Here is a 15,405-nt window from a genome sequence, read left to right on the forward strand (position 1 = left end):
GCTGACAAATGGATCCAGGTGCCTTTGAGTTTGCATGGCTCGGCTGCAGGCCAGTGAGAATTAGAAGATTGATGTCAAGTGACACCATTTAAACTCTCAGCATCATGTATTGGTTACCTGCTGCTTATAATCTAGCTGTCTCATTTGGCCAGGTGAAAAATCAGGTGATACAGGTAACTTAAGTACCAGCTATTACTGTAAATGGATGAGCTGGGGGATGGGGATGGTCTGTGAATAGTTCAGCTGCCAACCCTGTCACTTTAGTGTGTGATATACCTCATCTTAAAGAAATGTAATTTCTGATAGATAACTCCTCAATGCCTGAGAATGATTGTTTTCTCCTCTTGAATTTATTGAATTTAAAATTTGATTTTGTTATCACGTTATGTTGATTTTGTAAAACCATCAGACTTTTTGAGCTTGTTTGGAACAGTTTCTAAAGGTGAACGTTTAATTGACCATTCCATTTTCATTTTATAGGTTTATTCTCATGTATTCTACAGTACTGTGCACTCAGTATAATTCTGCTCTTACTACCACAATTGTTGGCTGTGTAAAGGTAAGATGTGACAAGCTTGTTTTAAAAATAATTATTAGTTTTCTGTCGTGCTTTTTAAATCCCCTTTACTGAAGGAGATGCCTTGAGCTAGGTAGAGGTTGAGTATCTTTTATCTGAAACCCTCAGGTCCGATTGCATTTCGGATTTCAAATAATTTCAGTTTTCAGATACTGCATCTAAACTTAAATTACAGTAACCTAAGCCTAGACTAGCTATAGTCTAAAGTAAATAAAATGACTAGAAAATAAGATGTATCACTGAATAATGAATATAGCACCTTTAATAAGTTTCTTTGACATGCTCACTGCAAAAATCACAAGATAAACAGTGCAGACAAAAACTAGACTTCCTGTGCTAAGGGTCGATGAGGTTGGAAAAAGTGCAGTTTTTGGATGTGTTCGGTTTTTGGAATAACAGATAAAGGATACTCGACCTGTATTCTGTAGTTGCATAGCTGTTAGCTGTGTTCCAGTAGCAAGTGGCCAATTATCATATGGAAGGTAGAAGCAAAGCATTTTGGCCACTTGACCATAGTGAGAATAAGGGGTGCACAGATGAATCTAATCCTAGCTCTGTGCTCAGTTGGCTCCAGAGGTCGCTTGATGGCGATCATCATTGGAAACGTGAGTGTATTATCTTTTTCCTCCCTGCTCCAGTGCAACTCCAAACCTTGGGGCACTGATGTCCATTATGTGGAAACCTTTTCATTGTGTTATCACACATTTTATCCAGATTTTAGTTAGCTAACCATATTTCATGACGAGGGTTGGAGGTAGGAGATGTGCCCCTTTTTATTGTCCCACCAGAGAAGCACACTTCCTGGGAACAAACAAAAAAAATTGAAAGGTTTGGGGTGGAAGAGGAGGGGACGAGAGTACAGGATTCAGATTTTTCAGATGAAAGGAAGCTGAAGACTTCTCATGCAGGATGCAAGGGTGTTCTCATGGCAGCTGGAGTATGTAGGTAAATTGGAAACATTGACTTTAACATTACAATGGTTTTACGTAACAGTCTTTTCAAAGATAAGAGAGAGAAGAATTGGTTAGAATTGTAAATTTTGTAATTTTTCAATATCAGTTCATGTAAATTTTAACACAGGAACTGACTGTTCTTTTGGCTGTTTAGTCATTTCAAAAATGTAACCAGCAATCGGATTTCACTTGCCGAAGTGGTATTTGATGTGGAGTTGGCAATCTTTTGAAATTCAGATTTTAACTGCATTATAAATATTCCTATGAATAAATTTAAATAAAATGTTGCACACCTAAGTATTATCCATGCTGCCTCATTTCATTTACAGCTGGCCAACCACCACCTTTGCTCTGCTTTCTCAAAAATAGATGCAGTTATTGCACGTTTCTTTTTAAAATATATACTAAGATCTTTTTACCTCTCCTCAGAATATTTTGGTGACTTATATTGGAATGTTTTTTGGTGGAGATTATATATTCACATGGACCAACTTCATCGGGTTAAATATTAGGTGAGTGACAAGTTTCTTGATTGAACATGGGAAATAGGAACAGCATTTTGCAACAGTTGTTTTCTCTGTCATGCTGTTTTATAGTTTTGAATATATAAATCTGTGACTGCATTGTAAGAAAGAACTAGTATTTAGAAAGCCTTACCTCCTGTGTCAGCACATGGCAAATACAACGTAAACTGTATTTTTCATGTGCAATCACTGTTACTCCATGGCTGAAAATGGTAACCATTTTGTACCCATTAAGGTACCTCAAATGGCAATGAGATTAATTACCAGTTAATCTATTAGCTGATGGTGATTGAAGAGCTTGACCGGGAATTCTTGGTTTAACACCTCATTTGTGAGTATTTTACTGAGGATTCAGCCTAAATTATGTGGTTAAGTCTTGGAGTGGGATTTGAATCCCTAATCTTCTGACTCAGCAAGACATTAGATGTTGTTATGAAACCTGGAAAAACAAAGTATCTGTCAGCTTGGCATTCTTCACCCTGGATTGATAATCTGCATACTTGGAGTTTTGCCCGATTCAGTTTTCAAAGTAGGGGTCATGAGAAATGAATTTGAAGTATAGAAGGAGTTGTGCAAAGAAACTGGGGTAATCCCAAAGGAGCAGCTCCAAATCTAGCACTTCACGTACAATTAAAATGAGTGTACCTTTGGAGTTCTGTGATCCTCACTTTGATCTAATTCTCTTAATCCCTCTTCCTAATATCTATCTCACTTTTGCTTTGTGTTTAACTTGTTCCTTTTCAGAGCCTATAATGAGTAATCGAAAGCAGAATACTGTGGATGCTGGACAGAGAAACCTTTCATCAGAACAAGGTCATTGACCTAAAACATTAATTCTATTTCTTTCTCCACAGATGCTGCCTGACCTGAGTATTTCCAGCTTTTTCTGTTTTTATTTCTATAAAGACTAAACAGGCTGTCATGATATTTTAACACATTTTGTTTTGACAGTATTGCCGGAAGCTTGGTCTATTCCTACATTACGTTCACAGAGGAGCAGTCGGCCAAGACATCAGGAAACAGCAACAGTGTGGATATCAAGGGGAAAATAGCAGTATGAATGGGAAGGAACTTCAGAGATGTATCAACTATTTTTAGTGCGTTATTAATTTTAACTTTTAAAAAAAAAGTGGTGTTGTAAAGAAATTGTAGATTTTGCAATTTTGGTAGATTGATATTTGAAGGACCAAAAAAAATTTTTTTAGAGGGCCCTCTTTCACTAAAGCCTCGGAGTATCTGACGGCACTGCCAATCCCCTATTGTGGTCTTCACTTTCATTCCAGTGCTCCAAGAAACAGTCCCTACTCATTGATATTTCAATTTCATTGTGTTTCAAAATGTCTGTGTTTTTCCTCTCCCCACTCCTATAACAGTGAAGGAACTGGTACAGTAATAAGGTGGTCTTAGAATTGGGGTATATGCTCTGCTTAAAATTAGATTGAATTAAGTGCTTACGAATGTAGCATGTCTAGTTGTAAGACTACTTGATTGCTGTGCCATCCGGTAACTTCCTTCATTGTTGGTACTCTGACTTTCTCTGCTCACCAGCAATTTTCAACATGCTTCTGATTCTCAATTCATGAACATAATCTTAAACTAGGGATGCCCTGTGGAGTATTGAGTGGCAGGTCAGCTATCTTGTGCCCTGGTACTATCAAATTTTGTTCTGCTACCAGACCCCTAGTAGAATGGAATTTTACTGTAACTGTAGGTAAATTGAGTCTTGATCTTACAGAAGACCAATATTCAAGAAACCTGTAGAAAGCCTGAGTTACTACTTATGAAGTTGTGGCATTGAGTAGGAAGACCTCTTATTGTTCTATATTTTCCAGTTTTCTAATTTTAGAAATGAGATTGGGGAACAAGAATTTAGTTAATGATGAAAGTCTGTCATTTCAGCACATTTACATACCGTTAAAAAAAAATGCATAGAAAGATCTCTATGCAAAGAATACAGTCCTACCAGTAAAGTATCCCAATAATCATGACATTTATAGATGGAATTTTCACGTGGCATGTCATAATCCTTTTCAAAATCAACTTCATGGAATACTGAACTAGGTTTTTATAGAATTATTTCTGAAATGCAGTTCATCCTGGCATTGTTAAAATGAATGCAAAAATTAAACTTAATGAAATTTGCTGATTGAGTTGAATGTTAAAATTTCAGTGTATAAATTTGAATCATTAGTATGAGCAGTTTTCCAATGGTAACATTTTTAACTCGAGCAGTAAACCATTTTAAATGTGTTTATAAAGTCTGATGTATCTGCTAAATCATTTGTGCAATTTGAAGATTACAAAACCCTAGTTCAGATTAAAAATGATAGTAGAGTGGGTACAAATTATTCACTCTTTATTCTTTCCAATCTCTTTTCAGGAAATGCTTAGTATATTAAATTAATGCTTCATATTTTGGTCTAATCTAGATGTACCAGAAAGTGTGGCAATTGTTCTGCACTTCAACAGCTTGCTTGAAGATCTGCAGTGTGTTGTTAATATGATGACTCCATTACTTTCTTTATATGGAATGTAGATTTGAGGGCACTGGTGGACTGTAATATCTTCAGTGCATACGTGCAATGCTTTAATGAGAAAAAGTTTTCTAAAGTTTCAATTTTCTGAAATACATGTTCTGGCAGAGCAGTTCACCCAATGACATTTGCTAATTGTGATTTTATGAATGCAATTATGTGAATGATATTGATGATCATGTACATTTAAAGGCTAAGTGGGTCCTATGGACTTATAAGATACTGCACTGCCCAGACCTTTTGATGACTCCAGTTACAATGTGGCAGCATTTGCTTTTGTGCAGCACTAAATGTGCTTATGTAATGATACAATAAAGCTCCATGTAGAGCTTTGCTGCAGTCCGCCAATATGCTATTTGTTACATGGCTGGTTTTAGAAATGCTGCTTTTAGTATTAAAAAAAAATCAAATGCTGGTCTTGATCTGTAAACATGTTGCATTGTTCAATGTTTATAAACACAAGTGCCTGGATATTGAATTAGAGCTGACTTATGAACATTTTTTGAATTAATATTTGTGTATTTAACCCATCAGAATCTAGTTGTAATCTGGTTCTGATTTTGTAAAATCTAGATTTTTTTAATGCAATTAGTACCAAAATTAGATAGAAAGAAGCCTATAATAGTGTTTTTTTTTGCTATTTCCTGTTCCAATGATTCTACTTTTTCTGCTTTTTAATGGTGCATTTTACCCATTCTTTGGATTGTGATTCGAAATTGACAAATACACTTTGTAATATAGTTTTTTAATGGCTCTGATTAGCTGTGATAGCCTTTTGAGGAATTAATATTAGGAATTAATAAATCAGTTAATTGAGGAATGGACTATTAGTCTGCATCCTGTAGTCTCTATACAAATTATGAATACAGATGGATTACTGAAAATTGAAACCTCACAATTTAAAATTCATTTTTATAAAATTTAAGATTAATTTGAAAATATATGGCAATAGATCTTTTTTCATTTATTTTGTAGATTGGGTGTTCATTTTTTATTCTCAAAAGTATTGCTGAATAAAGAGATGTTGAAGCTTTACATCTTGCAATTCAGGACACTTCACAAGAATACCAATATAAGGGGAAACCAATGATTTATACTGTATGTGAAGAGAGTGCTGATTGCTTAGCAAGTGGACTCAGATTGTTAAAGGCGTTGCCATGGAGAATGAACCAGTGATGGTGACTGACAGTTAACTGCCAAGCATTGTTTGAAAGTTAAACCAGGCAGCTTAACCCTGATTGGTCAAGACATTGCCCTGAGGAATGAGTCAGCGAATGGCTGTCATTTTTTTTTTTAGCTGAAACAGGCGCAATGTGTATATATCTCCTTTCTGTCTGCAAAGAACAGGGCTCTGCATTAATATATGTAGCTTCCAGTACACGGAAAGCCTATTGCAAGCCCGATTGACAATTTTAATAGTTGTCAGCATAATTCTTAGCATGCTGAGGATCACTTGAGCAAATGTTGTCCAATCGTAGAATCATATCTAATGCTGGACACTGTTTTGAGTTTTGCAAGCACAGGCTGGTTCAGTACAGCCTATTCCTTGCCTGTTGCGAACAGCAGCTGGGACATGCTGTTTGAAACGATCCACCAGCCTTTGGGATGTATGGCCTACATACTTAGCCTCACGCTGGCACTGAAATTCATATGCCACATTACTCATTTGTGTGATAGGCAGAACATCTTTTGGCTTGACGGCACGTCCTGTTAGTGGCAAATAGCACTTGTTTTGCTATTGCATAGCAGCGGCGTGAAACAGCTAGCTTCACCTGTTGTTAAACCTTCCAGGGTAATCTGAGGTAGACTGCACACTTTTCAGGGACGAAAGTGACAGCCTTAGGCCATCCATGAGTTTGCTTGATATACAGCGCGAAATGATCTGATCATGGTAGCCTTTACCCCATAGGATGTTATTGATGCGCCCTATTTCAGCATCAAGCTTGCCTGGTGTGCAAATGGCTCGGGCCCTATTTACAAGGTTGCTGATAAGACTGATCTTATAGTCTGTGGAACTGTAAGAATCCCAATGTGTACACTGACCAGTGAAGGTAGACTTGTGGTAGAGAACTCACTGGCAGATTTCTCAACTAGTACATCAAGGAAGGGGAGTTCATTTGACTGTTCCATTTCAAAGGTGAATTTGAGAGCTGGATGGAGCCCATTAAGACATGTAAAGAAATTGTTACATGCAGCTGCAGATTGAAATACAGCAAACGTATCATCCACATATTGGAAATATGCGATGGGTAAGAGGTTAGATGTCATTCCATTGAAGACACGTTTCTCATGGAGCCCAACAAAGATGTTTGCAAGAGCTGGACCTGGAGGGGATCCCATGGTAACACCATCTATTTGGGCATACATGGTGTCATTAAAACTGAATTCAACTACACGAGTTGCTGAGTTCATAAGTTCAATGAATACTGATTCAAGCAATGGAGGTGGGTCTAGATCAGCATGATATAGTACTGCAGTGCAAATATCTATGGCTTCGTTAAGTGGAACATTGGTGAATAGGCTAGCAATGTGCTTTTGCATGTACTGGAAGCTACATATATTAATACACAGGGCTCTGTTCTTTGTAGACAGAAAGAACATGTACACATTGTGTACATGTCCTGTTTCAGCTAAACAAAATAAATGACAGCTATTCACTGGCTCATTCTTCAGGACAGTGCATTGACCAATCAGGGTTAAGCTGCCTGGTTTAACTGTCAGTCATCAGTGGTGCATTCTTCATGGCAATGCCTCTACCAATCAGAGGCATTGTGGTGGACCGTGGTACCACGTGGTCCATTTGCCAACCAATCAGTACTCTTCATAAACAGTATAAATTGTTGTTTTCCTCTTATATTGGTATTCTTGCAAAGCATCCTGATGAACTAAACTAAAAGCTTCAACCTGTCCCTTTTTTCAGCAATACTCAAGTTCTGTACTACCAAACAATTATTCTCAAATTTGAAGATTTGGACAAAAAAGCTGCTGCCCCTAGAGAAAAGGATTTTGTTTATCTTTTAGATGACAATGCATAATGTAACAATTGATTTTAAATTCAACTTCATCAGTGACTAACTATGATTATTGACTATAAAACCCTTATCCTAATCCAGTGGTGATCATGGATTTCAATAAAACTCTACTATCAGCTCTGTTGTGATTTTTAAGCTTCTGGTTTACCCAGAGAAATGATTTGCAAGTTGCCATTTTATACTGTGAGAACTCTTGGACTGTAGTTAAAAGCAGTCACCCTATTTATGTCAGTGGTATGAGTCTTATTTATATTTGGAACAAGCACCATTGCTCTTAAAACATACAAATGTTTTCTAAAGAGAGTGCAAGATAGATCTGTAGGTCTGGATAAAGAATGCCTTTGGCCAACTTCACTTTTGTATGATACAAATCTTTCCATTTTCCACATTGTACTATGTGATGCTTTAAACATAAGATCATAAATAAGTTTGGAAAATAAAAAATAAAGGTGACAAGGTTACCAAATTGGCATTCATGGGAATGAACAAATCTAGGGCATGAGAGGTATAGGGCAAATCTTTTAGCTTGGTATATTTCGAAGGTTTCATTTTAATTTTGCTGTGGGCTTATTAGGGCTAGAGAATGTTGGAGGGAGTTGCTTCAGTTTATTTTCCTCCTTGCCAATATTTACATAAAATTTGCAATAAGTACCACTGAGATAAAGTGCTGCCACCAGTTGTAAATAGACTTAAATACAAAGTGTGCAATATAGCTGCTTTATTCAGACTGACCAAAGGTTCTGAAATTATCCAAGCACCCATCAATACAATCCAAATTTTAATTATTTTATCCTGATTTTGTATAGCAGACAATGGTTTATTTTTAGTATTCCCAATCATATCCACTCCAATTATGTTTTTAATTTCATGCTATTAATGTATTCCAACACCAAATTCAACCTTTGTTGCCCAGAGAGGCTTCAGTCACCACTTACAAGGTTTAAGCCAAGTAACATAATCATGAATTTCCTGGAGTACTCTAGGTATTACTTGTTACAGGATTCATCAATAATTAGTAGATCTGTCTCAATAAACCAACCTGCTCCATTAGTTTCCACTAGATGTATAAGTTTTTTTTAAAAGGACACTATGTGCCACCACATTGAAAATTATCTTGGATGCACAGCATAGCATGCTAGTGCAAGGGCATGGTAGAAGTATTATTTTGATTAATTTTAGTTGAGTATTTTGCAATGCTAACATTTCACTAAGGGATGCAGAGAGAATATAAAATGTTTCAGAATGTCATTGTTTTGCTAAATGGCACAGTAAGAAAACTTTGTACAGTTTATCTAAAATGAGATTAAAGTGAACATGAAAGGCAATGTTGTGTAAAAGTGCAAAATTTTGAAAAATATTGTGCAATCTTCACTTGAGGAATCACTAGTTGATGGATCTTTTTATATCTTCACCAAAATAAATGACTTTGCACAAATAGTGTCATGATTGCCTGACAACTATTAGGTTTATGCGTTGCTAACTCATTTGGGTAATTATGCACGCCTGAGTAAAATTAGGCTGTTCTCTGAGGTTTGTCACACGGCTATGCCCCTTTATTTTTGAAAATATGACATTCAACTTTCAACTGACTGGAAATTTTGCCATTTGAACTGAGACAGAGCAAACTGCTTAAAAATGAAAGGCCACCTTCCAAGGTGAAGGTGGCAACGAATCCCCGGGGGGGTGGGGGGGGAAGGGAGTATGAAGAGTGAGACATTTCCTATGATTCGGATGCCTGTTGAAACTTGTTAACTGTCTAAGGAAGAGACATTAAAAATGTAAAGTACTGGATATTGAAGCAGTGACTCCCACAGACAGATACACACCCAGAACCTCTTGGGTGTATTGAAGTATTTCAAGGCAAGGTTGCCCAGCCGCGAGAGGGAGATTGCAAGTTTGTCAAGAAGGTCTTTAGCAGAGGAACAGCCTGAAGGCTGCTCTCTCTGTGCCTCATTTCGAAAAAAGTATGTTTCCCAGTTCCTGAAGCCAACTGTCAGAAACCTACCAACAAATTGTGATCTCGTAAAAAAAAAACATCATCCACATTCAACCACATTCCAGAAACCAGCTAACCTAAGTCAGCCGCAGCGTTTAAAATCTACCCCTTAAGGACAATCAAAGGGCACAACCACATATTCTTTTTCCTTTTGTATTGGACTCTGTGTGATAACCTAAGCTTAAATATATGGGTCAGTGGTATAGTGGTAATGTCATTGGCCTAGAAATTCAGAGGCCTGGACTAATGCTTTGGGGATGTGTCATAAGTGCTTTAAATTTTTGGTTCAAATCCCAAGTCCACCACTAATTAATACATCTGGAATTAAAAGATTATCTCAGTAATGGTGACCATTAAACTATAGGATTGTTGTAAAAACCTATTTGATTCACTCATCCTTTAGAGAGAAAATCTGCAGTCCTTATCTGGTTTGGCCCACAGCAGTGTGGTTGACTCTTAACTGCCCCTGAAATGGTTGTACCAAACTGCTACATCTAAGTCAAAGGAATAACACTGGAATGATCATCTGGCATTGATTTAGGCACTGTAAATAACAATGACACATTACATGCAGTTGACCCTGCAAAGCCTTCCTTGCTAATATCTGGAGGTTTGTGACAAAATTGAGAGCTGTCCCACAGACTAATCAAACAATGGCCTGACATAATCATATTTTCAGAATCATACCGTAGACCCAATGTCCCAGATATCACCATCCCTGGGTATGACCTGTTCCATCAGCAGGGCGGACCCAGCAGAGGTGGTAACATAGTGGTATACAGTTGGGTGGGAGATGCCCAGGCATCAGGTCAAACATGGGCAACGAAACTGCTGCTGATTATCACCTGCCACCCTCCCTCAGCTGATAAATCAGTCGTACTCCATGTTGAACACCACTGAGAAATGAAACACAGGGCCACAGAATGTAATCTGGGTGGAGGACTTCAATGCCCAACACCAAGATTGGTTTGGTAGCACCACTACTGACAGAGCGTGCCAAGTCTTGAATAACATCTGCCAGACTGGATCTGTAGCAGGTTCTGAGGGAACCAACTAGTGGGTAAAATCTACTTGACCTCACCCTCACATCTACCTGTTGTAGATGCATATGTCCACGTCAGTATTGGTAGGAGTGACCACCACACAATCCTTGTGGAGACAAAGTCTCATCTTAACGGTTAGGCTGCTGTCCATCATGTTTGGCACTACCACTATGCTAAATTGGATAGATTGAAAACCATTACAGCGGTTCAAAACTGGGCATCCATGAAGTGCTGTGGGCCATCAGCAGCAGCAGAATTGTATTCAACCACGATCTATAACCTTATGGTCTGGTTTATCCCTCACTCTACCATTACCATCAAACTAGGGGATAAACGCTGGTTCAATGAGAAGTGCAGGAGAGTACACCAGGAGCAGCGACGAACAGTACTAAAAATGAGATGCCAACATGGTAAAGCAACAATGCAGGAATACTGCAGAGGCAGCATGCAATAGAGCTAAGTGATCCCACAACCATCAGATCATATCAGTCCTGTCACATCCATTTGTGAATGGTGGTGGATAATTAAACAAATAACTGGAGAATACCCCAATCCTCAGTGATGGGAGGGCCCAGGACATAAAAGATAAGGCTGAAGCATTTGCACCCATCTTCAACCAGAAGTGCTGAATGGATGATCCATCTCAGCTTCCTCTTAAGATTCACGGCATCAGAGATGTCAGTCTTCATCTAATTCAATTCACTCCACGTGATATCAAGGAATGGTTGAAGGCAATAGATACAGCAAAGGCTCTGGGCCTTGACAATATCCTGGCATTGTGCTCCAGAACTATCCACCCCCTAGCCAAACTGTTCCATTAGACCTACAACAATCACATCCCAACAATACGGAAAATTGCCCAGGAATTTCCACAAAAAGCAAGACAAATCTAATCTGGCCAATTACCACTGCATCAGTCTACTCTCGATCATCAGCAAAGTGATGGAATGGGTCATTGACAGTGCTATCAATCTCACTTAACACAGAAATAACCTGCTCAGTTTGGGATCCGCCACGGCCACCTAAGTCCTGACAACATTGGTCTAAAAATGGACAAAAAAGCTTAATTCGAGGTGAGGTGAGTGTGACTGCCCTTGATATTAAGAAGCATTTGACCAAGTGTGGCATCAAGGAGCCCTAGCAAAATTGAAGTCAATGGAAATCCAGGAAACTTCTCCACTGGTTGGAGCCATACCTAGCATGAAGGAAGATGGCTGTTGTTGTTGAAGACCAATCATTTCAGCCGCAGGTCATCGCTGCAGGAATTTCTCAGGGTAGTGTCCAAGGCACATCCATCTTCAGCTGCTCCATTAGTGACCAGAGAAGTAGCAAGCCCTGGACAACATTCAGACTTGGGCTGATAAGTCGTAACATTTGCGCCACACAAATGCCAGGTAATGAAGACCGAGAATGGGAATAAAACTGCATTAAGCAGCTCCATATTTATTAAGAATTGCAAAATACATTTCTTAAAATGCCTATAATTAACAGAAGGATATCTGAAATTCTTAAGGCTACTGTGCTGTAATCTCAGGTATCCCTCCTAGACTGAAATCAGGTTGGAATTTTGGACAAATGTCAACCAGCTGAGCAGCTTTACTTTTCACAGATGAGGTTTTTGAAATTTCGGGTTGCCTGTGGCTGGTATAAGAAGTCATTTTTTAATAGCTTTTTAAAAAAAACTTACCACTGCATTCCCTCAAATACTGTAAAGGACTGATCCTTTTCCACGTATTTCCTATAATATTCCCTTGGTCTGCAGTATAACATTTATTTCACCAGGAAGTAATACTCTGCATATTTCTAAAAGGACTTAAAATTTACTGCAGGTGAGCTGTATTTTAAAAGACCAATGTGGCCAAAAGATAGCCACTTTGTAGCCGCTTTTATTACAATAGATGGTTAGAGGAAGAGAAGCTATTGTGTTAACTCTCTACTCTTAAGTACTGTCCAAATTTAAAGGAAGTAATTTTCCTGAGGCACCCATATGGTACACCTACAAATAAGTAATCAAAAGCTTCAGATTTGTCAGTCCAGAATTGGTCTCTATCAGTGATAAGGGACACTGCATGAAATTCTCAGGTTACACGCTATGAAAAAATCAGCTTCTTTAACCCAAGCTGCTACGTTGTTAATTGAAAACCTGAAAACATTACATTTTTCCCTTCTATTTTTTCCTTTCCCCTTACTCTATTTTAACTCCACCACCCCCCTCCCCACACTATTTTCTGTAACATTCACACTCATTATGAAGGAACACAATCTTAGAATCAGCTGCACCTGACAGCAACTCATTCCTGAAATACATGTGACTGCTCAACACAAGCTACTGAGAGATTACAAAAAATATACATAACCTAAATGTTAGGTAGCATTGCGGTGGAATATGGTATACTGAGATCACAAGAATCCACTACTTTTACCTCTGAAGAAACAATCTGTACATACAGATTGAACCAAGTTGCTTTCTGCCATTATATATTCTTTTATAGAAGTTTCAAGCGTAATGACTCATAGAATGTAAACTATTTTATAAAGGGGGGTATTTTACAGGGAGAGAGACACAAACGGAGGTGGAGTGGGGGATGTGGAGTGAGGGAAACAAACTGGGAAATAAGAGAGCGAGAGAAACTCAAACAGGACATAGAGGGAGAGAGAAATATAAATGCAAGGAGTGAGAGTTCAGATTGTCTTGTGATGTGCACTGTTTTATAATGTGTTTTGTTCCATAAGTTAGCTTGACCACTGGTGTCTGAGCACTGAGCTTCAAAATCATTCTGGGCTTCTGCAGTTTGTGTGTGTGTGTGTGTGTGTGTGTATTGAGGGCTGGGGGTGGGGTGATGGTGGTGTGGAGATGTGGGGTGGGGTGGTGGTGGTGTTATTGTATTGAATTAGATTTGGTGTCATTATTTTATAGAATGACTTGTGTATTGCGAAAAGTGTTGAAATTGTGCAAAATCTTTGGAAGCTCCTTTTGTCTATGATGCATTTGTTGAATCAGTGGAATGTGCTTCATGTTTCTCATTGCAACCAATACTGTACAAACATCACCAGTAGTATTTTTTTAGGAAATAGAGATAGTTTAAATAAGTTATATTTGTATTTCTGGATGTTAGGAATGAGTTTTAGCTTTAGCTTTGATTTGTATTTCTTTATGTATGTTAAGAAAAGGTCAATTCCAGTGACTCTCCAGTGACTCTGTTCAGTAGCCCCTCTACGTATCTAACCAAACAAATAAAAGTTAGAAACAAAAACAGAATTACCTGGAAAAACTCAGCAGGTCTGGCAGCATCGACGGAGAAGAAAAGAGTTGACATTTCATCTATCAAGCTGGATTCTGCTCTGGGATCAGGCTTGCCCAGTGGTAACCTCAGCTGGGGATCATAACAAATTGGGGGATTGTCTGGGATTTGAAACATGGACAGTGGGTGATTGGATGCGGAATAATAATTGGTCAGAGATTATTGTTAGAAGGTGGGACCTGTGAGTCCTTTAAAACGAGTACGTGGAGGTACAAAGGTACTGGACATAGGAATTGGAGTTGCTATGAGGTATATTATACGGGTTGAAATTTGAGATGGTTTTGGAGGTTGCTAAAACTTTTTTACAGATGGAAAATGTAACTCTGACTAGTTTACAGAAATTAACTAAGAGTAAGCTAATGGAATTGGCGGATAAACTGAAGTTAGAATTACCCAAAGAGGTGAGGAAATCAGATATAGTTGAGGTACAGCATTTAAAACTGGAAGGGATACCATAGAGACCACATTCACAAGGGGGTAAGTCACAGCTGGAGGTAGTGACACTTCAGTTACAAATGAAGGAGCTTGAATTTGAACAAGCAAAGGAACTGAAAAAAAACTCGAATTAGAGGCAAAAGAAATAGAAAAGGCAAGAGAAAGGGCATTAGGAAGCTGGAACTGGAATTTCAGGCCAGTGAGAAGGAATGAGAAAGGGAATACCAGCTTAAAAGGTTGGACCTTAAAAAAGAGACTTCAGATGCTGAGGAAAGTTCTGAGGATGAAAAAACCTTCAACCTAAAACCCATGTTTAAATTTGTGAAGCTGTCCCAAAGTTTGAGGAAAGGGTTGTAGAGGCATTCTTCATTTCATTTGAAAAGTTAGCTAGGCAAATTAAGTGGCAGAAAGAAATCTGGGCATTGTTTTTACAGTCTAGGTTGGTAGGTAGAGCTCATGAGGTTTATTCTTCACTTTCAGCAGAGGTATTGATGGATTATGATGCAGTATAAAAGGCTATTCTGAGTGCATATGAGTTAGCTCCTGAAGCATGCAAGCAGAAATTTTGGAGTATAAGGAAACAGTCTGGGCAGACCTATATTGAATTGGAAAGGGTAAAGCAAAGTAATTTTAAATATTGGATATAGGAATTAAAGTTAGAGATGACGTACAAAGCTCTGAGGGAAATAATTCTCTTGAAAGAATTTAAAGATTCACTTCCTCTTGTATTTAGAACCCATGTTGAAGACCAGAAGGTTAAATGATGATTATGAACTGGTCCATAAATCTAAACCCTTTTTCTGTCATCCTCGTAAACCCGAGAAGGATAGAAGATGGGAAGGTGAAAGGAAGGCGAGTAGCCATGGAAGAGAAGGGACAGTTGGGAATTCTCAGGAATTTTCTCCTCAGACCAGAAAGGAAGGTACTGAGCATGGCAGTGACATTTGAAAACCTAAGTGTTTTCATTGTAACAAGGTGGGACATGTTAGAGAAGATTGCTGAAGGTTAA

The 15,405-nt window shown here is 38.3% G+C and overlaps 1 protein-coding gene across 1 annotated transcript in view; it reads left to right on the forward strand.

Moving 5' to 3' along the window:
• slc35d1a (solute carrier family 35 member D1a) overlaps window positions 1-3,969 on the forward strand; it is a 64,808-nt gene extending 60,839 nt beyond the window's left edge. The window contains exons 10-12 of the mRNA XM_078561277.1: window positions 481-559; window positions 1,960-2,042; window positions 3,006-3,969. Coding sequence (XP_078417403.1) covers window positions 481-559; window positions 1,960-2,042; window positions 3,006-3,114 — 271 coding nt within the window. The 3' untranslated portion in view covers window positions 3,115-3,969. The remainder of the gene's footprint in view (window positions 1-480; window positions 560-1,959; window positions 2,043-3,005) is intronic.
• The last annotated feature ends 11,436 nt before the right edge of the window (window positions 3,970-15,405 follow it).

This window comes from Cetorhinus maximus, chromosome 17 (assembly GCF_964194155.1).
Source record: "Cetorhinus maximus chromosome 17, sCetMax3.hap1.1, whole genome shotgun sequence".
NCBI lineage: Eukaryota > Metazoa > Chordata > Chondrichthyes > Lamniformes > Cetorhinidae > Cetorhinus > Cetorhinus maximus.